Source organism: Hibiscus syriacus, unplaced genomic scaffold (assembly GCF_006381635.1).
Source record: "Hibiscus syriacus cultivar Baekdansim isolate YM2019G1 unplaced genomic scaffold, ASM638163v2 tig00111238_pilon, whole genome shotgun sequence".
Taxonomy (NCBI): Eukaryota; Viridiplantae; Streptophyta; class Magnoliopsida; order Malvales; family Malvaceae; genus Hibiscus; species Hibiscus syriacus.
The window spans coordinates 1,406,071-1,429,721 of record NW_024063030.1 but is presented as its reverse complement, the minus strand read 5'-3'; the positions used below and the strand labels follow the sequence as shown (position 1 = coordinate 1,429,721).

Genomic DNA, 23,651 nt, shown 5'->3' with positions numbered 1-23,651 from the left:
CGTTGTTTCCCTGCTTTGCCGTGTTTGACAATTCTGAAGATTTCGTCTTTTGGTAGACATGGGTTGGTGGTGATTAGCCATTTTTGAACTTGTCATTTGCTTCATAAAACAATTAAATTGACCCACCCCATTCCACATACCAAAACCAACGAGACTTTTGATTTCAAAGAATTAATGAACAGATCTTTGCTCTCAAGGGAAAAAAAAAAACAGCGCACACTCTTTTGACATTTGCCACATTGAACAATCTCTAATTACTGCCTATTTACCGTAAGATCTACATTTTGTAATAGACTAACTCTGATTTTGTAATACTCTTACGCCTCCCTAAATCTATGATTTCGCTTCCCGGGGTGAATCGGAGACATCCCCGGTGATTGTGATGCCCATGGTGGCGATGATGGGAGTTCATGGTTTTTGAGATAATGGGATTTCTCTTTCTTTACTTTGATTCACTTTGTTTAGTGACAGTGTCCTTGTCTTCTTTTGGCGAACCTCTTTGGGTCGGAACCGTATAGACAAAGGTACCGATCAGGGTGTCTTGGTAGTCCTGTAGTGGTTCCAGTGTCTTCACCACATCACTCATTTTGGGTCTTTTTGGGCGGTGGCTAAGGCATTGGTAAGCCAAAGTAGCTGCCTTTCGTGCACCGGTTTCCGAGTACTGGCCTTCGAGTCTAGGATCCATTATTCGGCCAAGTTTTCTAGGATCATTCAACATTGGCCTTGCCCATTCGACTAAGTTCTGTTCTCTTGGACACCGGCTCTTGTCTACAGATCTTCTCCCAGTTAAAAGCTCCAAAAGTACCACTCCAAAGCTATACACATCGCTCATTGCCGTCAAGTGACCTAAAACCCAACCATTACGTCAATTCGGCTGGCATTGTAATCTATGAAAATCAAACTGAATGAATCAAATGCCTGTACCTGTCATGACGTATTCAGGAGCAGCATAGCCTTGTGTTCCCATAACCCTGGTGGAAACATGCGTGTCATCCCCTTCGGGACCATCTTTTGCGAGACCAAAATCGGAAAGTTTGGCATTGTAATCCTGGGACAAAAGAACAAGAAGATGTTTCAAAACTTAACATCAGTAAAAGTGAAGAAAGTCCTGGGAAAAAAACATGTTTTTACTTACAGAGTCTAACAATATATTTGATGCTTTGAAATCTCGGTAAATGACTGGCTTTTCTGCTTCATGGAGATAAGCCAGACCCTTGGCAGCTCCGAGAGCAATTTTCATCCTTGTCGCCCATGGAAGAGAAACGGAGTACCCTGCAAGCAAGTAGATTGACATTAATTTCGATTCTTCTTTTGTCTAAAACTGAATGGTAATTTGCAGAGAGAAGCATACTTCTAAACAGCTGATTCTCCAAGCTGCCTAGGCATATATTCATACACCAACAGCCTATGTTTCTTCGCAACAATATCCGATCAACTTCAAATGCGGATGCCTCAACTGTGCAAGAAACACTACTTCCGTCTGTTCCACGAAAAAGAAACATTTACCAACTGTCCAACATTACAACAAAACCATGTCCAAATGTAAGCAAATATTTTGATCCAAAACACTCACCAGCCATTCTCTATGTCCTTGCAGACCTTCTAAATCCAGTAATTTAACGGCAACAGACTGAGCTTTCAACCCAGGCCTAAGCTTATCAACGAACCCTTTATGAACCGGTCCAAACCCACCTTCACCAAGAAAGTTGGACGATGAAAAGCTTTGGGTTATCAACTTTAGCTCCCCAAGCGTGAAAATATGAAGATTGAACCGGCAAGCGAGGTAGACAAATCTTCAAAAAGCATTGAACTGGGATAGCTCAAGTCTAACATTGCAAGCCTGTTAAATGAACCTTGTTTTGAAACTTCCTTCTTAGGCTTGGCTTCTGGTTTCACAACACCCTTGGAACAGGTCGGGATGATGGATCTCCATGTGATTTTTATCACTCTCATCTCTTCTTCTAAATCTAATGCTGTATAAATCGTGCAAACAACTCTTCAGCCTTGATATATATATATATATGATCAACAAAAAGGTACAGCCGACAGGTTTCAGGCAATGATTGATAGAAGCACGCAGTTGGGTTGGAAAAATAATAGAGAAAGGTGAAGAATGTGCGATGGTTTGGAAAGACTTAATAGGAGGCTTAAAAGAAGGGGAAAAATATTCAAACACCAAATAACCAAGACGCGGATAAAGCGGTTTTACAACTTTCTTTTGTCTTTTCAGTGTACCATTCCGCCTTGATTTTCTTCATATAAATATATGGAGCAAGTCTTCTACAAATTAAGATACATTTTCCATCCAATTTAATTAAAGATACTTAATTAATATATTAATGGTTAATTTCATAAGCAACTAGATGTCGTTAAATTTTTTTAAAAAAAATTAATAAATAAAAAATACATGATAAATCCATATCACTCATAAAATTAAAACTTTGTATACTCGATAATAATCTCCTAATTCATAAAATTATATTTTAAATTAAAAAATACTTATTCTTCATACATATTTGCAATTCTAATTAAATCAATTCTGATACCAAATCGACTAGATCAATAATTAAAAACCACTTGATCCCTATCAATAATTAACTGGGATTTTTATTTTATTTTTTTATTAAAATGTTAGTTAAAAAGAAAATGACGGGGCTGCCCCGATTCCGTGGAGGCCTTGACTTCGTGTTTTCATATTGAAAATAAAAAAGATAAAAACTCCTCCTTAATTGGATTCCAGGTAACAAATATAAATTAATTATATAGGTGAAATTTAAAAGGTAAAAATATTACCTAAATGTAAAAATAGAATTCAAACTTATGGTTTTAATTTATTGAAGGTAAAAATCACGAGTTCAATTATATAATTTCAATATTTATCATGCTAACCATACCAGTTAGTTTACACTCAAGCCCACCAATGAGGGTAATTTCTTCAAATTTAAGATATGGTTTTTATGAGCTTGAAAAACAATACATTATATAGTGTTACATCTTCTAGAAGATTTACTTCAATATATATATATATATATATATATATATATATAGTTATCAGGCTGACCTTGTCACCCTAATATTGCATTGTCGGTATTAAGATAAGTGACATGATGAAAATATAAACGTGGTTCCAGAAGCTGGTAGGTTATCTCACAATCTTTTATTTTTCTAAAATATAAATGTATAATTAATTTGTGATTTTGTGTGGTCGGATCATGGCCAAGTTTCATTGTAAAGCTTAATATTTAATTTTAAAGTAAACTACAAGTTTAGTATCTCAATTATCACTTTTATTTAGTCTTGGCCACGCAACTATTTTTTTCTCTTAATATCGAATATAACTTTGAATTTAGTCACATGCCGTTAAAAAATAATAGAATTGTTAACGTTTTATTTTTAATTTTTTTCAGTGATGATATGATATTATCTTATAATCACACATCGACGACAACGCTAAATTTTTAATGGTGAGTGACCAAAATAAAATTAAAACCTTGGGTATGATTATGAAATAAAAAATAATTAGATGACCAAAACGGAACAAAAATAATTGTTAAGGTACTAAATATGTAGATTATCCTAATATTTAATACATTTGAAAAAAGAGAAAGAGGGGGGAGGAGTTATTCCGTCTTAATCCTTCTATAGACGATAGAAGGGGCAACTTTGTCAACAATGGGGTTGGTGTGTGATTTGAGAGAAGAATTCGTCGTGTCGTTATCTAAAGAAAGTCAATGGGCAATATTGTTTTACAGTGTGAAGTTAAGGCCGCGTGGTTTACTATATTATGAATAGTAGAAAAATAAATTAATATTGAATTTTGCATATTACTCGGTGGGTGCATTTTTTAAAAGATAAAACTAATTTTTACTACGATTACAGCTGTGAAATTGTTGTCTTGGCGTGGTTAATTTTAGTTTATTTACAGTTACCGTTCACCTCATTTATTTGTAATTTCACCGAATAACCAAAACCCTTTTTTGAGAAAGAAGAGGAAGAAGCAAAACTGTTTATACTAAAGCATTGACTCTTCAATGTTTCTTGCACAACATTTAACTTGTCATAGTTTACGGCTTAAACAATTAGATTATAGTATGGTAGAAGTAATGTATTATTTAACGTGCCATGCAAAGTCTCGGGTAACTTACTTGAATGTTTCTTTGATGTTAAACTACGTCGTTTTTGTCAATTACCTTTGATTCCGGGGGTAATGTAAGGGATTTTAAGGATACACTTCTCCGAAGTTTCAAATTCGAGACATGAAAAAGATGATTCATAAAATCAGCTGTGAAGGGTTCTCATGAGTTTGTAGAGAAGGTAAGATGTGAGCAATTATGTGCGACATCAAACCTAAATCTTAAGATATTTAGACATCTGTTTATGTGGGATACCATCTCCCCCATTTAATGGCCTTATAAAGTTATAGGCCGAGTCCCCATGAGCAAGCACTCACATTTTGCACTTATAGTTCTTGCCACACACGTGAATCCATTATGACTTTCGTCGTGGGTATGTAAATCACTTCAAAAAGGCATTCCCAATTTTGTAGCTTTTGACTTTATTAGTATTTTTTGGCTGACCCTTTATTCTCATATGTAATGGGGTAAGGGGAGGTAGGATAGTAGGCTGCCCCCAATGTCAGATTGAGAATAGCTTCGTGAAAGACCTCCGAATTATGAATTACCCACCATGGGACTTGATCCCACGACCCCAAGATTAAAAACATTGTATTCTACCAACTGAGCTGGACGGGCAATATCAAATGGAATTCCTTAAGAAATCCCAAATACAATAAATGGGAGAGATGGTTTGACATGGAGGATAATATCAAATGAAATAGATAGGTCTATTTATAGTTGAACTACATGGAATAATCTTGTAAATAGTCTAATAGTTTAAGGACCAAATAACAGTTATCCCATGTACCATTTAATATTAAACTTATGGCTTCATTTGAATCTAAATTAAATACCTTTGAAACCCTACGATTTAAGCCATCCATAACATTAAATATTAGCATTTATGCATAAGGAGATGGAACCCATGCTAGCTGATTATGTGAACCAACCTCCATCAAAGAGGTGCTCTCGTCACCCCTTCATGATTTATGACTAAAATCGAGCACAAATATCTTAGGAAAATAATATTAACCAATTAAGAATTCGATTAATTATTCAACGAATGATATTTTATAAATTTTTCCGAATGAGTTAATATACTCAATAAATAGTATAATTTTGGAGTTGAAGATAATAAATTTATACGAGACTGATTAAATGAATTTATAAATTTTCAAAAGAGTGTTCAGATGTAATTTTAACAATATAGATTAAATAGATTAAGGATCCCTACTTGCCAAGATTCTTTTATTGTATGGAATTAAATTAGAGTTTGGTTTCAAATACTAAAATCCATTATGGAATATTGTAATAATGTAAATGACAGTTGAAATTAAAGTCGAAAGAAAATTCAAATTAGAACCTATTGAGTGGTCTTAGTATTGAAAAGAAGTGTTGTTTTTTATCGAAGTCTTGAGTTTAAGCAATTATGTCTGTAAAATATGTATGCATTGTCAATAATTTAAAAAAATTATAAAAAGATAATACGTTATAATTACCTCATACTATTAAAAAAGTTAAAATTAATTCAAGTGACTACCAAAAATTAGAAGGGGCGTTGGTTAGAAACCAATTAGGGACGAGGAAAGAAGCATGGAAATGGATAACGAGGGAGTCAAAGTCAATTTTTTAACGGCGTTGGATTTTTCTGACCGATTTATATGAAGGGTTTGGGGTTTACGAGTGGAGAAATCTATGGGTTCTTAACTTCTGGGACACCGAGTTAGGCTTTTGCCTTTGAACGCGTACTTGCAGTTTGCTGAATTGGTACTCATCAGCGCGTTGGTTGAAGAGACGTTGGCGGCCTAGAATTAGAAAACTGGTTCATTTTAATTGGCTACGTTTTGGTTATCCTGCCCCGTATTCTTCCTATTGGGTCTCATTGGTGATTAAGGTTGAGGCCTTTGCTGGGTCACAACTCACAATACCTGATTTTGAACTCGTGCAACTGAGTCTCTTTACATATACTATTTATAAATTATATATTTGCATTATAAAGAATTTGGATAATAAATTATATTTTTCTTCATGATGAAAATATTGTCTGCACGATATCAAACTACCGGCAGATCATCACAGCCCATGAATCTGCATACTTATCCCCTTCATTTGGAGTCACCTTAATATCTCTTCACAATCATCTTTGCTAGATCTGATCGAATATCTATCTTAATTTAATCACTCTAGCAGTGGCGTACAGATGTTGTACTTGTGGTCCATCTCAAAAGGCGTTGAAGGTCCATGATCTAGTTCATGATGATAAGGTCCAAGACGCATAAGATGCAGCAGATGTATCGTACACGACAAAGACATTATGTAAATTGTCATCAATTGAATGCTTCATGCCTAACAACTTGCCAACATTGAGAAATAAATTCACATCCTTTTATATTTGGCTCTCTTTTAAGACTTGCCAGATATCTAACACTTTCAACAATGAAACTTCCTCAAGTTCTGTACAAGACTGGCGATTGCATGCAGAGAGAGTGGGGGGCAAAAAAACAGTGTTGAATTGTCCAGATAAAGTAAGGAGGAAAAAAAACACAATTTAAACAAATCATCTATCTTTTTCATGCTCCTTACCCTAAACACGAAATTGTTTTGTTGTCCACTTCACAATGAAACTTCCTCAGTTCTGTACAGACTGGCGATTGCATGCAGAGAGAGTGAGGGGCAAAAAAACAGTGTGAATTGTCCAGATAAAGTAAGGAGGAAAAAAAAAACACAATTTAAACAATCATCTATCTTTTTCATGCTCCTTACCCTAAACACGAAATTGTTTTGTTGTCCACTAGAGATCTCATTTGACGTACAACTGTGAGGACAAAGGTCGACCTCGTGGCACTTATGACTCATTCTGCATCATGCCAGTTCTTTTTTCAGCATTGTCCAACAGTTGAAGCCAAAAATATCTTCATCGATGATGTTCTCCACATTCAAATTTAAGATGTAGCAGCTTAAATCTTTTATAACACCCTCATAAAATGTAAGAAGTGATGACAGAGTACCGTTGAGGTTTCAGCTAATATGAGTAAAAATGCTTATTTGCTCTCCTGCAACCCCATAGAAAAAGAAAAACTGTGTTAAGAATAATCAATGAGGTAATAAAAGAATCCTTCAAATAAGGTTTTACCAAAAGATGCTTTCAAATATACATCACACTTTAATCAGACCTGAACTAAGAAATGAAAAAGGGTCCAATAACCGTTGATGGACATGAGTAACCTCATCGAACTAACCATTCAGATTTTACCAATCTTCACCTTTATCTTCTAAAAAGCATTTACTAGTTATAAATTTGCCGAATAATTAAAGAAAGGGTTTAGGAAAAAGATTAGATAAGCATCAATTTCCTCGCTAACATTACTTTTACTAAAACCTAACTTACTATGCATATTGATAAATGCGCTTTTAACCGTATAATACTAGTGGAGAAAGTGAAAATCATTCAATAGCATTATTATGAGTTTGTTAAACGATTGAACAAGAAGAAAAACAAAGACTCTTACTGAATGGAAGGTAATTTGTGCTTCAAGCTGGATATGCTTAATTGGGTACTCTGTGCATGACGAAGAGCTTCACAACATCACAGTAAGACGCCAAGTTCAATGATGGGGAGCTTTCATACTAAACAGCTACAGGCACAACTCTGTTTATCCCCAAAGGAACATGTATCCAGGGTGAACTTGCCAACTTCCTTTCCTGTGAAAACTATTTTGTAACACAGGAGGCTTCAATAGGCATCCCGGCCTTGAAAAGGCAAGATGCTAAAGAATGCACAGTGACACCATCAGGGGAACAACCAACTGATAACATTTTATTGAAATGCAATTGCTTCAAGCATTCTTCCTTTCATACAAGCCCGATAATAAGAATAGTAAATGTCACTTTATCAGGATAGCATTTCTTCTCTTCCATCTCCACAACTATCAGATTGGCCTCATCCAAATTTCCAGACTTGCACAACCCATCAATCACAGGGTTGAAGATAAACGGTTTCGGAACAATATTTGTACATTTCAACTCCCTCAAAAGTTCACGGGCCTCATGTATTCTATTTTCCTTGCAGAGCATTGATGGTAATGGCAAAAGTATAAGCTTGGAAGTATATTTCTCGCTTTCATAGCATTCCAAAGCTGCAAACTCTGGAACATGTCTCCATTGCGACAGTATCCATCAATCAAGGAAGTGAAGGTCACAATCAGCATCACAACCAAAAGAACCCATCTTCTCATACATGGACTTAGCAGAAAGCATATCTCCAACCTTACCAAAGCCATTAATTAAAACATTAAAAGTAACGGCAGTAGGCACAGTTCCTGAATTAATCATCTCATTAAAAAGAGCAGAAGCCTCCCACATCTTACCCAACTTGCAAAACCAGATAGACTGATGTATAAGTCACAACATCGGGTGCACAATCATCTCTTGATCGTATTTCAATCAGTAACTTGTGACCTCTACCTACCTCATTTGCCCTACAAAACCACCGATATGGTATTATAGGTAAGAATATCAGGAGAACAACCAAAACCCTCATACCGTAAAAAAAACTCAAGCGCCTGATCCACCTGCCCGGCTTTGCAAAGGCCATGAATTAGAATATTGAAGGTCCAATTATCCGGGTAAAAGTTCGATCCTAGATTCTCTTTATATAAGCTAACTGCCTCGTCTACTTTATTTTGTTTAATCATCGTATTCAACAAATTATTTACTGAAAAAACACCGATTCCTACTTCATCAGACTGAACCTCAGCAAGCAGCTTCGTTGCCATTCCAAAGTACCTGCTTTCCCAAAAGCGAAATCATAAATCCTACTACAGAACTATCAGGTAAATGACCATCAGTCCTCATATAATCAAAAACTAATTTAGCCGAATGATGTAGACCCATGTTACAAAATGACCTCAAAAGCAAATTATAAGTCCAAAAAGAATGAGTAATATTAAAAATTAACCCTACTGAACTCGAAAAAACTTCAACCCAAATGCGGGATGGTTAAACCATTTAACAACTTGAAATTCAATAGAAGGTGTCAAATTCTGCTCAAAATCCCACACAGGAATCATTCAAAGGTTGTGAATAAAAAACAAAGTGCAGACAACCTTAACAAACCAAGCCTCGTGTTTTGAGCTACCCTTACATCTTTATAGCCTTGCGGGTGAGATCCTCCGTGAAATTGAAAGTGGGTTATGAGGAATGAAGAGCTTGGAGGCGGGTTCGAACCTTGAGGCACAAGTTGTGAATGAAATAGGGTCATTGTAACCCCAAACCATATCTAGGCCTAATTCGGGCTCAAAATTTTTCTTGAAAATGACCAATTTTTTTACAGCGCACACCAGATTCAAAGTTGGGTTTTTGATTGAACTCTCTACCCTTCATGAGATAGTGAGAAATTCAAATACGGTACCATAGCAAACGATCCAAAGCCAAAAACAAAATGATGATATCTATCCATAAAAAGCAAAAACTACCAGATAAACATCAAGCATTCAACGACCAAGTAGACCATTGGAATATCAATGAGCATTTGAAACGATTGGCATTGAAAGGAATCTGAAATAGAAAGAAAATATCTAACTGCTGTCTGATGTAAAAATGGGTATTTAGGGTTTTCGGCGTCGCTTGTGGGAAGTGTAAGGCTGGCTTTGTTAGAGGACGGTGACTCGCTGCTTGTCTTGAATAGCCTAACTATCGTTACGCGAAACAAGACAAACAGTTCAAAGGTTTGGGCTTCATCTCCAGAACTTTGGACCCATCGGAGCTCAATTGGTCCTGCTTAAGCTAAAGAAACAGTTGGGCTTGAGCGATAGCCATTGGGCCTGTAATATTGGATTAAAGATTACTTTCAATTCTTTTAATCTCAAAATTCGAAAAATTCATTAAATTATATTAAATTTTCATTATTAAACTTTTAAAAATTATTATAACATAATTAATAAAGTTTATAATAATAATAAGAATAATATTCAATAATATTTTTAATAGTTTGATAAAATTTATTGGTTTTTTTCTATAATAATATGATTATTTTATAAAATTTAATATAAAGTGACTAAATGATCATTGAACATATTTAATGACCTCTAATGTATTTTATTAAAAAACCTGAGTGAGCAAAAATCAAGACCAAAACAGGAAAAGCAACGTGTCGCCTTTTTAGATCGCATGGTCGCCACGTGTTCTTCTGAGCTGTCACCTAATATATTATTTCCGGTAAAAGAATCAGAAGCGGGAAGAAAAATCCAAAATAAATGTTTTGCAATATTTGGTTTTAAAACACAATATTTTAATTATTACAGGATTAAAGTGCTGTTTTATTGGCCAAAATGTTATTAACACAGGATTTTCTCTGTTTGGGCCAATTAATTTAAAAAATTATTATTATTTTATAATATTTTAAAAATATTAATTAAATTTATTTTAAACATATTTGAATTCATAATTATATAATAAAAGAAATTAAAATTTGTTAAAAGACGAGAAAGTCCTTACTAGACAAACTCTTCCGTGATCAACGGCAAAAGCTTTTTTCTTGAATTATGTAACTGATTCAACTGACAAGAATACGTTATCATCAGTATCCACGCAAAGTTCTTCATCATTGATCAAACTCAATCATAACCGTCCACGTCATATAAAAGTCAACGAAAAATCCAGAAGGAACGCGAATCATCATCATACACTCGTCTTCAACATAGTCCCGCCCCTTGAATTTCTTTCTTAATTCTTACGCATACGGAAATATTTTTTATCCATAATTTCAGATAATACTTTTTATTCTTTCTATCTACAATTTCCAACAAAACATATAAAATAAAAAAAGAAATTCCGTTTTTGATTTTCAGTCAATATAAGGGTTCTTGTATTAATTTATTGAGGTTTTGAGTATTTAATTTAGAGAAAATAACTTCAATGACCGAAAATACCTTATAATATACGATTTTGACCAATTTTTTTTATTGTCAAAATGACCAACAAATCGCAATATGATCTCTAAATCGCAACGCGATCTCCAGTATCGCAAATCAGTTTTTCAGATTCGCAACGCGATTTTGACTATCGCAATGCGAATGTGTAAATCGCAACGCGATTCTGACTATCGCAACACTGAATTTCAAATTCGCAACAGGTTTTAGTTTCGTAACACAAATGTTTTGGATATAACTACGCATCAGCAACAACTTATAACCTAAATCCCTAAATCACAACTCATTCCTCTATATCATTCTCTCGGCGACATCCGTTTCTATATCCAACATCCTATCCAACGACATCCTTCCCTATCCGGCAACAGGTTTTAGTTTCGCAGCCGTTTGTTTAGTAAATTAATTTACAATAATGAAATCATCTAATGTTGATCATGTTTGGATATATTTGTGTTTGTATGGTCATGGGAGAATGTTCATGGTGTTTTACAATATATGCGATTTTGACTTTCGCATTGCGATTTTGAGTTTAGCGTTGCGAATGTGTACCTTCAACAGTCTTTTGCTTTCAATATGATGCAGATTGAATCAACAAATTAATTTTACATTTCAATCAATTAAACAAGCACAATAAGAATTATTTACACATCAATTAAACAAATCAACTTTTACAAATCAATTAACAAGCAAAAAAATAATAATAATTCTTATTTTCCTCTGACTCCCTGCGTTTTTTGTGGCGCAGTCTCGTCTCTGATAACTGTAACATTGAACTTCTTTGTTCTTGTTTCCAGAATAAGTCCAATAATTAATCGCATCCAATAATTTAGCCAAATGAGAGATCCATCTCTTAATAATATCTCTCAATCAGACAATGATATATAATTTATCATGTTGTCATATACTATTATCTTCAGGGATGGGAGCTTCAGCTCGACGAGAAACCAATGATTATGTTCCAAAACAGGGATAAACACCTGCAATTATAAGTAATAATTCAATTGCGCGCTTATTTATGAACACCTTTAAAATATTTAAAAAATAAATACTAACCTTATTGACCTCCCACCATGCAGGATAAAGTTTAACTTGTTCATTACCCAACACATATGATTCATCTCGTTGATTCTTCAAGTGAACTACGTGAAAAGATGTCGGCATAATTATATATCGCGTATTTTTTTATTTTCCTCAGTTTCCTTATATTAGAAGACGTGACATCCATGCATCAATATGTTGTTTTACAAAAAAAGACATATTTCGCATTGCGATTATCCCGTTGCGATAGTCATTTTCGCGTTTCGATTTTAAGTTTCGTGTTGCGACTATTCTTCTTCTGCAAATTGAAACTTGAATGGATTGCATTACTTCAACCAAAAGACAAAACAAAGACAAATACTAACTTCACAGGGTTATTTTAGAACTGTTTAGCAGTATTTGCAGCAACCGAATAAATTTACTAAACAATCTAAGTGAAATGGTTAATCTAAGTGAAATTACGAGTAAATCAAGTTAAATATGAAAAATCTTAAACTTACATCTTTGCGTAGAGATGAACCTCATTCTGCAACGATGCTACCATCTCACGCAGAGCGGCTACCTCACCACGTAAAGTAGATACCTCATCACGCCATGCACCATTGTCATCGCGTAAAGTACCGACCTCCTCACGCAAGGCATTGACCTCATCACGTAACTCCCCTAACCATCCCGTGGAGGTGGATAACAGAGAGATAAATGTCGTGGCATCTTTGTCGGTCGCCTATCATGAGGTGATGGTGGAGAAGAGGCTCGATGATGTGACAGAATAGGTGATGGCTCTCGTTGTAGATAGTATGGTTGATCAGTGATGGCTCTGGGTGAGGTGATGGCTCTCGAAGTGGAGGTGCTCATCATCCGTGCCATCAAAAAAACGCTTACTAGCTTGCCACTAATCAGTGGCAAGCTCAGCCTTCGTGGGTGTCAGCCTCTGTAATAGAGTGTTGGCCTCCTAACAATATAAAAGATCAAACAAAGTTAAACGTGTACCAGTAATAACTTGTTATATATGGTAGTATTTGTGTTAACTACATCATTTTATTGTATACCGTAGTAACTTTTCTCAATCTAACAGCCGCCGTTTCCTCTTCCAGGAAATAGCCTAGGAATATCATTTGAAGTTTTTTATGCATATGTCTGCATGCGGGGAAAAGCCTCAAATATCCAAATCTACAAACAATATAATATACAAACATTAGTAATTGTTAAATAATTAATTATAATTTTGGAAACATTATATAGAAATTATTACCTTAAAGGCCAATAAAGCCTGACAAAGTGTATTTGGAACCATCGCCATACAAACTTTTTCGGTCATCAAAGGCAGACGACAACTTATTCCAGGTAGCTTTCCATAGATACGAACCCCACGGAAACATGTTCTATGCATTTAGGTCCTCTACCAATAATATTAGGTCCTTAGGAATAGGTTGTCTGGCTTCTCTGCCTAAAAAGCCGGCATGTAAAAGTACTAAAAGACATACTCGAATAACATCAACGTCATCCATCCGAGTAAAACCATATTTCTTATTAAATAATCTTGTTAAGTCGTCGACGTGTAAATTCGGCTCTCCATTGACAGGTCAGAAAAACCCCGGGATAACCATGATGGGCGGGTAATATGCTAGTGTATCGACCTACATCATCGTGTCCGAAGCGTAGACCAGTGATTAAGCAAAACTCATCCCGCCCAAAACACGTATACGCCGGTAGAAAATGAAACCATATCTCTTCATTATCACATTTTATATTCTCGGGTAGATCGTTAGTCATGGTCTGAAGCCACAAATGGGTCAACATAGCATCTCACCCGGATGTTGTACTTTCAGCCATGACCCGAAGCAATTATCCTCAAACAATTTTCTTTGTACAGATGAAAGCTTCACAATTGTAGTGACTAGACTATTTTATTCCTTAAGGTCAATTAAGCCGAAAAAAATTATACAAAATAATAAACATACCTAGTTAGATATACCAAAAACTACACTGTGAAGATATACAAAAACAATAATAAACATAAAGAGTAGTAGTAGTTTATTCTTCAAAACTTAAATTTGTAACACTGTGAATTCGTATTTGTCTTTGTTTTTGGTTGAAGTAATACAATTCATTCAAGTTTCAATTTACAGAAGAAGAATAGTTTCTAAAACTTAAAATCGCAACACGAAAATGACTATCGCAACGCGAAACTAAAATCGCGTTGCGATTTTCATTTCGCGTTGCGATTCTCAATTTCAAATAGTCGTTGTCTAAATTGAAACTTGAATGAATTGTATTATTTCAACCAAAGACAAAACAAAGATAAATACTAACTTCACAGGGTTAAAGACTAAACAATTTAGCAGTATTGACAACAATCGAATAAATTTAATAAATAATCTAAGTGAAATGATTAATCTATTATTGAAATTACCAGTAAACTTATCATCAATTTCAATATGAAAAACCTAATAATAATGCAAAAATTTCAAAATAAAATAATTTAAAAAACTAAGCATCGGTGGTTGATTTTCCATTTCTGACCGTGAATGATTGTGAGGGTGGCTCTGAGAGATGGAGATAGACGGATTTCGCCGGAGATGATGACGGATTTCGTCGGAGATGGGACGGATGTCGCCGAGAGAGTGAGAGATGAAGATGAGACTGAGTGTGATTTAGGGTTTTAGGTTATGAGTTACGATTACGAGATATATTAATATTCGTGTTTGGAATTTGAAAATAAAATACGCGTTGCGATACTAATGGTGCTTTGAAAATCAAATTGCGATTTTGTATTATCGCGTTACGAATCTGGAAACTGATTTACGATATGGAGATCATATTGCGATTAGAGATCGTATTACGATTTTGTTGGTCATTTTGAAAAATCAAATTTTTTATCAAAATCGTATATTATAAGATATTTTCGGTATGAGATATTTTATCTTTAATATGTAAAATATTTAGAAATTTAAAGCAACTTCTGGTTTTTTTATTCTCTCTCTCATCAACAATGGCGGAAATATCGCCTTCCATGTGCACTTCACCAGATATTATTAATAGCCATGCTTCAGCTCCCAAGCTTTCTCTGCTCGTTTCATTTACTCATTACGATGCCGCTAATTTTTGGAAGGAATAATGATAATTCTAGTTCAATCAGACGCTCGGGGTTTCTTCACGGGATGCAGTGTATCTCCGTCTATGGATCGCCGGAGGAGAAAAGCGAGGATAGGAGGAGGTTGTCTTCGACGGTGGAGATAGACGATGATGATTTGGGGTCTTGCAGTTCGTCTTCGATTGGAAGGAACAGTGATGATTCTGGTGAATCCCAATCAGATGATGATGACTCACCGGAGGCGGAAGTGAAAAGCCAGCCGAAAGGACCTTTGGACACATGGATGCTCTCGAGGAGGTTTTGCCCAAGAGGTAAATCATTTTTTATCATTAAAAAAATCTTAAAATTTTGGATTCTGTTTTCCTTTATAGGGTTGATCTAATTTGGGTTATTTGTCGAACTTTGTAAAGAAATCTAGAGGCATAGCTAGGGTTTTATTTGAAAATTTCTCCTTTTGTTTTGTAAATACTGATTTATATGTCTCTGGTTTTTAACTGCTTAGAATGTAGTCTAAAGTGAAATTTATGAGTTTCCATTTCTTCAAGAGAGTTGAACTGGCTTTAGCTTTGACATATATCCCTGAATAAATTTTCTTAGTGGAAGTTATGAACCACTTACAGCATGCTAACTAGCGAGGTTTGTATTTGGTAATTGTTAAGACCGAAGAATATTTACTGGTTTGCATTATTTACTTGTTTAAATGATAATCTTCTGATGCACTTGGAAATTAGAATATCTGACCACCAATCACTCCTTGAAGTTGCTCTCTTTGATCATCTAATGTCACTAAACATTTCGAGGGAGTTTGGTTTTATGTTGCAATATTACCATCTATAAACCAAAGGCCATGCGATGCTTGGACTCGGGTGTGAGTGCCGAGCACGGGTATGTTCTCAACATAAGTATATTTCAGGTTTTTCATATATTTGGAGACTCGTATATCTAGACCCATATGTGTCGGACATGGATGCCGGACACAGGTACTTCAAGTATTTTTGGAATAATAGGAAAATGTTTTTAGTAACCATTGCTTGAGGAAACACGGATGCCAGACATGGGTGCTCTCCCGTTTTTACTTAGTAGCCATGCTTGGCTAACAGGAAAATGTTTTCTTAAAAGGACTGCTGTCATTTGCATAGTTATTGTTTGGGTGCGTCAATATCTTATTATTTGTGGTTTGCTTTATTTCAGAAAAGGCATATCCCAGTTTTATAATGGCAAATCAAAGTCCTTCACAAGTGTAGCCTATGCAGTTATGCTTCCTCTGTCAAAGATTTTGCAAAGCCAGAAGATCCCTACAGTAAGAAACGCAAGAACTTATTAGTCCGTGGTTCTTTACTGGACAGTAAACGCAATAATCCTTTGAGAAACTATGTAACTGAGATATCTAAGAGAGTATCCAACACCAACCGAATCAAGTGGCTCTGGGATCTGCAACAATCAGCTCTGACATCAATCAACCTCATCATCACCATTACTGTCTTCCACCTCTGCATCCACCGTGTAAAAAATCAACTACAAGCAGACCATTGTCATCATCGACTAATAGACCAAACCCCCCTGCCGATCTTTTCCTTATTGATCTACAGTTTATTGCTGCCGGAACTCCTAACATTGCTGGTTTTGCTGTTCACAGTGGCAACAAGGGCAATATACTGCACTGAATTTAACTGAAGTTCAACTTACAAAATTACGGAACTTGATCTTTCTACAAGGTTCGTAGTTTAGTCTTGGAGTCAGTCATTTGCCACGTCATGCTTTGATCTAATACTTCTAGTTTGAAGTGCTAGGTATACCATGATGATGAGTTTAGAAGTAATTCCTAATGTATGTTCTCTTGTTTGCTTTGAGTCGACGATGAGAGCATTATTGTATGGAACTATAAGTAAAATGCATTCTCTTCCTGAGCAGCAAATGTTTTTTTTTCTAAAGAATTTTTTTTTTCTAGTTACCATTAACATTTTACTGCACTCCCAAAAAGGCTACTCTCCTCATTCTTGGAGATCAATGAATATTGGTTATTTCCCATTTAAGGGAGAAACACAAGTATTGATTGCATTTATTTGAAGATATACAAACTGATAAGAGTTAAGGAATTTGGGTTGCATTTTAGATCCTTGGAAATAACCCTGCCAAAATACAAAGGAACTTGAAGGAAAACAAAGAAGCACAACAAGACCGACTCATTTGCTAGCAATTTCAAACAAAATAGAAGACACAAGCAACCAAGGAAGCAGAAGACACAAGCAACCAAGGAAGCAGGGAAATTACTGAAGACAAATAACCCAACAAATTAGATCATCTTAACCGGTACCACCAAGAGCTTTCTTCAGCTTAATGAGAGGCAGAACTTTCTTCAGCTTCTTAATGAGAGGCATTGAGGAAGGTAGTCTGTTGTATAATGCCACTGGGTAATTCATTTTCAAACAATGCAAAGTCGAGGATTTGAAGACCAGGTCTTTGACTGCTAAAGGATGCTGAGTGCAGCGGCTGGAGTTTAGCCTCCATTGATTTGGAAATGCAATAAACCCTGTGGGAAAACCATACCATCTCCCTTCCTCAAGAGTTTTGACGTAAACAGCGTTGACTGAGGATATGAATCCAGCACTAATTTTGCCTTGAATAACATAAAGGAATTCCGAGTACGCGGGGCGGGGTGTAAGTACCATACCACCAGGAGCCAAATCCAGACGAGTCATTGAAATGCCAAGTCCATTAAGACCGGGGAATTGAGCAGAGAAGGCTGGTGTTACGGTAGCTTTTATGAGGTTTGAAGTGTTGCCTGTGGCAGCGATGCCCGAGTAAAAGAAATCATTTACGGTGACCTCTTCAGCCTTCTTGAGAATAACCTGCAGGGCCTTGAGGAGCATTTAAGTCCCCACTGCGTTGGAGGAGGAAAAATATGAAAGATGACGCGAAAAGGACTGGGAGGACATTTTATGGCCACTGTTTTTTTAAGCCTGGAAACTTTGAAGAGTAAGTCTCGCCCTTTACATAGAATGAAAAGAATAGATATATTTACCGACAATCAATTGCTTTAATGGTTTAGAGTTAAAACCGTGATATTGTGAATAGAGTAAATAAGCTTGGAGATCCGTCGCATAATACACTTAATACAAATTAATTAATTAATAGATTGAACATCGATTATTAGAATAAAAAGTATGAATATTCTTAAGCCACGATAGGTGATTGATGTTATGTCCATGCATATTTTCACGTGATGACGATGAAAGTGACTATTCGAGTGCGAAACGACGGATCTGGAAGCAGTGATACGTGTGAATAGGTAAGACTCGCGCAAAACATCAGTACTCTTTTGCTTTCGGAAGCCACAAGATTGGAGGGGAAAATGAAAATATCTTTTGCATCCAACTGCTGCGGGTAATTTCCGTTTCTTGGCTGTAGCATTGCTGCTGTTTAAATCCCTGATATATGCGACATCGCAGTATCTGTTAGCATTAACGAAACAAGACTAATCATTGAATGCATGCGTACTGTTAACGCTCAAATGGAATCTATTAGGTGTATCCATCAAAGACGGCATACTGATGGGAACTGTACTAATCCTGCAAAATTTGAGGGAGTCTCTGAAGGTGGCATTGCCTATGTTGTATCCAACCACAGATATACACAACAACATAGTCTGTTATTAGGGTTTAATTAGCATGGAAAACCAAGATCATTGTTTACAGGGAGGAGGTTTGAGAAGAGTAAGGAAGTGGTGGTCCATTGGCTCCAGCGGCTTGTTAGGAGGGAGTAGGGAGTGAAGTTAGGGCAATAGAAGACATCCTGAACAGCTAATAAGAGTCTGCTCATCAGTTTGGTTCTCCATGGGAAAAAGATCCTTAGAAAATGCAAAATATCAAACATTTATGGAATATCCTAGTGGTTGACACGCTGATTTCTCCAATTTATTATAACAGAGGTTTTCCTTTCAGATCATGTGAAATATCCTTTGCCCTGGTGATTAGGCAACCCACCATTAAGACATATAAGCTTGGGGTCCCACCTGAAACCTTAAAGATTCGAGGCATCAGCCCTTCCCTGGTCGACTCTGTCGATGCCTCATTCAGATACCATCATTGAACCGGAACCACAAGATCTTAGAATTTGGATGTTTCATCGTATTTGAGATTTTGTCTCAAACTCTTTATACTTTCAGAATTCATTTTAAGATGGAAATTGTTAGCCTGATTCAAAGTCATTATGGCATAAAAAGATGGAAATTGTTAGTCTGATTCAAAGTCATTATGGCATAAATTAATTAAGAAATAATTTAGGAAATTAAGGAACTTAGGTTGATTAAAAGTGTGAAGCTTTTTTTTAATGTTGTAAACATACGTTGATTAGATATCTACTTTATAATTTTCCTTTATAATTGAATATGTATCTCTATAAATAAATATTAGGATGATGGTTATCTATGAGGAATCCTCTATATTCTTCTTCTCTCGATATTAGTAAAAAAAATTCTCTTTTATTTGTGATTTAAAAAAAAAAAATCATATAAAATCTTGGTGTTTCTTTTATCTTTGTGATATTTACGTTTATAGTAGATTATTGTTCTTCTCACCTGTAAAGGTAAGTAAAGTCGAATCATGTTAAATATCATCTCTTGCACATGTCTTATTTTACGTTAAATTCACTTTGTTATTTGTTCACTCTTAAATTCCTAACACGAGACATATTTAAGTTAGTATTTCAATGTTGATACTAACTTGAAAACTTATATATCAATATAATTATAGTTAGTGTGTAAATGAATCAAGCGATGAATAATACTATGTTCGTACTCGTTTGTTAATTTTTAAAGTTTTTAAAGTTTAATTAATATTAGTTTAAATTTTTAAATCATATTCGTTTAATGTTTACAAACCAACACTCTATTTTCACCATTTTATTTGCAAGCCAAAGAAAAATGATGAAATTATACCACTAATCAGGTTCTACATTTTGAACTCCAAAATTCACAATGTATTCAATTTAGTTTTTACTTTCACCAATATTTAAAATATATATATATAAAAAAGAAAATAGGGTAAACGAGCTTGTTTGTGAACAATAACGAACCAAACACACCTCTTTTTGTATTAATTCGTTTATTAAATGAACATAAAAATTTTGTTTATACTCATTTATTTAACTTAATAAACATACATAAAATTAAACGACTGTTATACGAACAATTCATCAATTCACCACCAAGTCATCGAATATTTTGTACATTAACTCCTTAACTATAGTAGTGGATGTGAGACTCATGATGCTGATATTTAGGCTGTTCACTGTTACAGTATTCAATTTTATTTCTGGAAATGCACAATCGGCTACCTTTATCTTCACTCAGGAATGGATAGTCTGTGTACCCGACAACGAGATCCTGCGTAAAAAATGTCTTCCTAATGTACCTATTTAATGGTGCATTAACCTCAACCTCAAAACCAAGTCAGGATTTGAGAAGAAAGACGACGTAAGATACCAGATCTGCATCATCCTCTGCAACAGCTTGCATTCCCGCTCCCTAGTGAATCCACCACTACATATAGAGTTCCTGATAAGTCCTCTTCAGAGTCCTCATTAATAAGCTTCCTAATCTCCCGTGTCTGCCTGATTTGGTTTGCCCATAAGCATGATAACGAGGCTGCGTCACATGAAGATAAGCAAGTTTTGACCACAGCTGTAGCTGCAGCTTGTTAAGTCTCTCAATCACTGCGAAGCCTAGGTTGAGCGGATTGGAGTCCATTCTATCGAGGTGATCAATTGCAGGTGAAATTCTGATGGCCACTCTATCTACACCAATAGTTGAAGCTACTGCCTGAACAATTTGCATTAAGAGTTTGCCAATGATCCACCGTACTCATCTGTGCGATCATTGATCCCATTCTTTAAGAATTGGTCAATGAGATAGCCATGTGCTCCATGAATCTCAATTCCACCAAAACCTGCAAGTTTTAATAATTTTCTAAATTCAGCCTGCTATTCAATGATTGAGACAACGACTTTGACTAGATCAAACTCATAAATTGAAAAGAATGCAGCTTCAAGGCAATGTACCGATAATTGAATTCGATGATTAATGTTTAACTAACCTGCTCGAATGGCATTCGCAGCTGCCTTGCGTTAATGCTCTACAACCTCTTGTATTTCCAAGGTTTCCAGAGGTCGAGGTTTCGGATATATGTCGTAGCTCCCATCTGGCACAAGAATTCTCCACTTCTTTTAGATTGGCTTATCCGTCTACGATATCGGTGGCGCTCCACCAGGTTGATACACTGTTTCATTAGTCAACAACCAAATAAAACATGCTATAAGTGATCAACTCCCAAAACATATCCGGTAAAACGCAAAATGTGTACCCAGGGACTGGGGGAAATTACCTGAATGAGATGCTAGGCCGACGTGCCACACTTGACTGAAAATGATGCCTCCTTTGGCATGAATAGTATCCACAATCGTCTTCCATGCCTTCACCTGTTCTTCATTGTAGATTCCTGGAACATGTGGAAACCTGCTTCGACATTGTTTCAGATGCAATATTAAAATATTTGTGTTACTATGTATAGTTTTTAAGTGAGACTTTACTATTGACGGAATAATGCGAGTGAGACTCATATGAAATACACTATCAGAATTTGAGTTACGAGATTACCCTGCTCCAGTGTCGGAGATCAGTGTCACTTCGGTGATGAGAAAGCTGCCGGGAGTCGTCTCTGGGTGTAATATTCAGCAAGCGCCGCCCTTGGGATTCCATTCAACCCCTGCATCTAGTCATAGGCGCCAGCAACACATCTGGGTGTTAATCTAGATGCAACATTTCATCAATCCAACCATAATTTCCAGCATGGTACTCTAGTTTTCCAATAATTACCTATTAATCCTTCACTTTTCAAACCATGCAAAATAGTCCTTAAAACCCAACAAAGTTCTAATTTGATCCAAAACACAATTTCCAAGCATCTAAGATCATTCTAAACCATTCACATATCAAACTAACAAATTTTTAACATCTCTCCATAATACCCATCATAGCCAAAACTTTCAATTAAGTCCCTCCTAATCATTTCCAATCAATTTTCACACTTATACTTCCATAACACTCCTAAAGCTAGATTACAACCTTATCTCAATCAAATTCAACTTTCTCTTCAACCACCATAAATACCCACTTCACCATTTAAGCATGAAACAATGAAATACCTATACCAATTTGTAGAGAATTCGGTTTAGAACATTTTCTTACTTCACACTTTAGTCCAAAATCTCACTAAAATGGATCAAAATGGAAAAAAAAAACTTTGCTCACCTTGGCTATGGAGCCACGGCAGAATGGAGAAGAAGGGAGGAGAATTATTGAGTTTTCCATACAAATATCTCTTAATTTATCTTTAAAAATCCATTTTAGCCCAAAAGTCAAGATTACCCTTAATGAATCCTAATTTTTACCAACATGCCATCCTTTTATCTCCATTTTACTATCGTTAAATAAATATAAATCTCATTTATCAATTTCATATTCACCCTTTTAATTTTTCAAAAATTCAATGTAGTCACTAAATTTCACTATTCCACTTTAACATGAAAATTCCTCCAAATTTCACTAATTCACATCAAATTATACTAATTAAAATATCAATATAAATTTATAACCTCAAACTCCTTTCCTTCAAATTTTGTAAGCTTGCGATTCGATCCGATTATCCGAATATTTTATCAGACTATATCACTTAATAAACTTTTATACCAATTTCAAATCAAAATTCTAAAAACCACTAAAACTATATTCTTGGGCTGAACTACTCAATTACATACCCAAAATATAACTTTTGGAAATTTATATTTTTAGTCCATAAACTTTACAAATTTACACTTTGTTCTCCCGACTTTCGAAATTTACTTTTCAATCACCAGTCCAAAATTTGAAATATTACATGTTTAGTCATTCTTTCATTTATTTTTCTTATATTAGATTTGACATTGTCATGATTAATTAAGATTATACATATTTGTTGTCCTACTAATCTTCCTTACTTTGGATTGTCAAATTGAATTTATATATATGTGATTTTTCACAATACTTTGCTTTGATTTATGTTTTTTTATAATATTTCAATAATTTGATATATTATTGTAGTTTGTTTGCCTCGTGTATTAATATTTGTTTGTATTTATTTTTTTATTTGAATTTTTTTAAATCTTGTCTTTGTATGCTCTCATCTTTATGACTATAATTATAAATCTTCAAGTTAATTTTAAATATTTTTATTTTTATTTTAAATCTAATTGCACGATACTTTGATATGAAAGGTATAATGAGTAAAGGGGTGAAAATACTAGCATGTGGTAGCCCACACCCAGACCCTTCTTCATCCTGTCCTCTCTGTTCGATGCAATCAATCATAAATGTGGGCTTCATTTTTCATCACACAAATTGTCATTGTCGGATGGTCCCCCGACACATCACTCCTCACTCTC

General features: G+C 35.2%; 1 protein-coding gene and 4 pseudogenes across 1 annotated transcript; 1 reads left to right on the top strand and 4 right to left on the bottom strand.

The window, feature by feature from the left end:
• Nucleotides 1-115: 115 nt before the first annotated feature.
• Nucleotides 116-1,985, bottom strand: LOC120157053 (annotated as a pseudogene).
• Nucleotides 1,986-6,853: 4,868 nt separating this feature from the next.
• Nucleotides 6,854-9,770, bottom strand: LOC120156879 (annotated as a pseudogene).
• A 5,363-nt stretch (nucleotides 9,771-15,133) lies between these two features.
• On the top strand, nucleotides 15,134-17,107 carry LOC120156883. The gene is made up of 2 exons (XM_039168150.1): nucleotides 15,134-15,487; nucleotides 16,368-17,107. Exons 1-2 carry the CDS (start codon nucleotides 15,175-15,177, stop codon nucleotides 16,418-16,420), a joined length of 366 nt encoding a protein of 121 aa, XP_039024081.1. The 5' UTR covers nucleotides 15,134-15,174; the 3' UTR covers nucleotides 16,421-17,107.
• A 433-nt stretch (nucleotides 17,108-17,540) lies between these two features.
• On the bottom strand, nucleotides 17,541-18,779 carry LOC120157220 (annotated as a pseudogene).
• Nucleotides 18,780-20,400: 1,621 nt separating this feature from the next.
• LOC120157219 lies at nucleotides 20,401-22,203 on the bottom strand (annotated as a pseudogene).
• Nucleotides 22,204-23,651: the final 1,448 nt, after the last annotated feature.

What these genes read in the sequence shown, in the direction of transcription:
- LOC120156883 (XM_039168150.1), top strand. Translation starts at nt 15,175, where the DNA reads ATGCCGCTAATTTTTGGAAGGAATAATGATAATTCTAGTTCAATCAGA. An exon ending in GAGGAGGTTTTGCCCAAGAG is followed by an intron (nt 15,488 to 16,367) that starts GTAAATCATTTT and finishes GCTTTATTTCAG; the next exon opens with AAAAGGCATATCCCAGTTTT.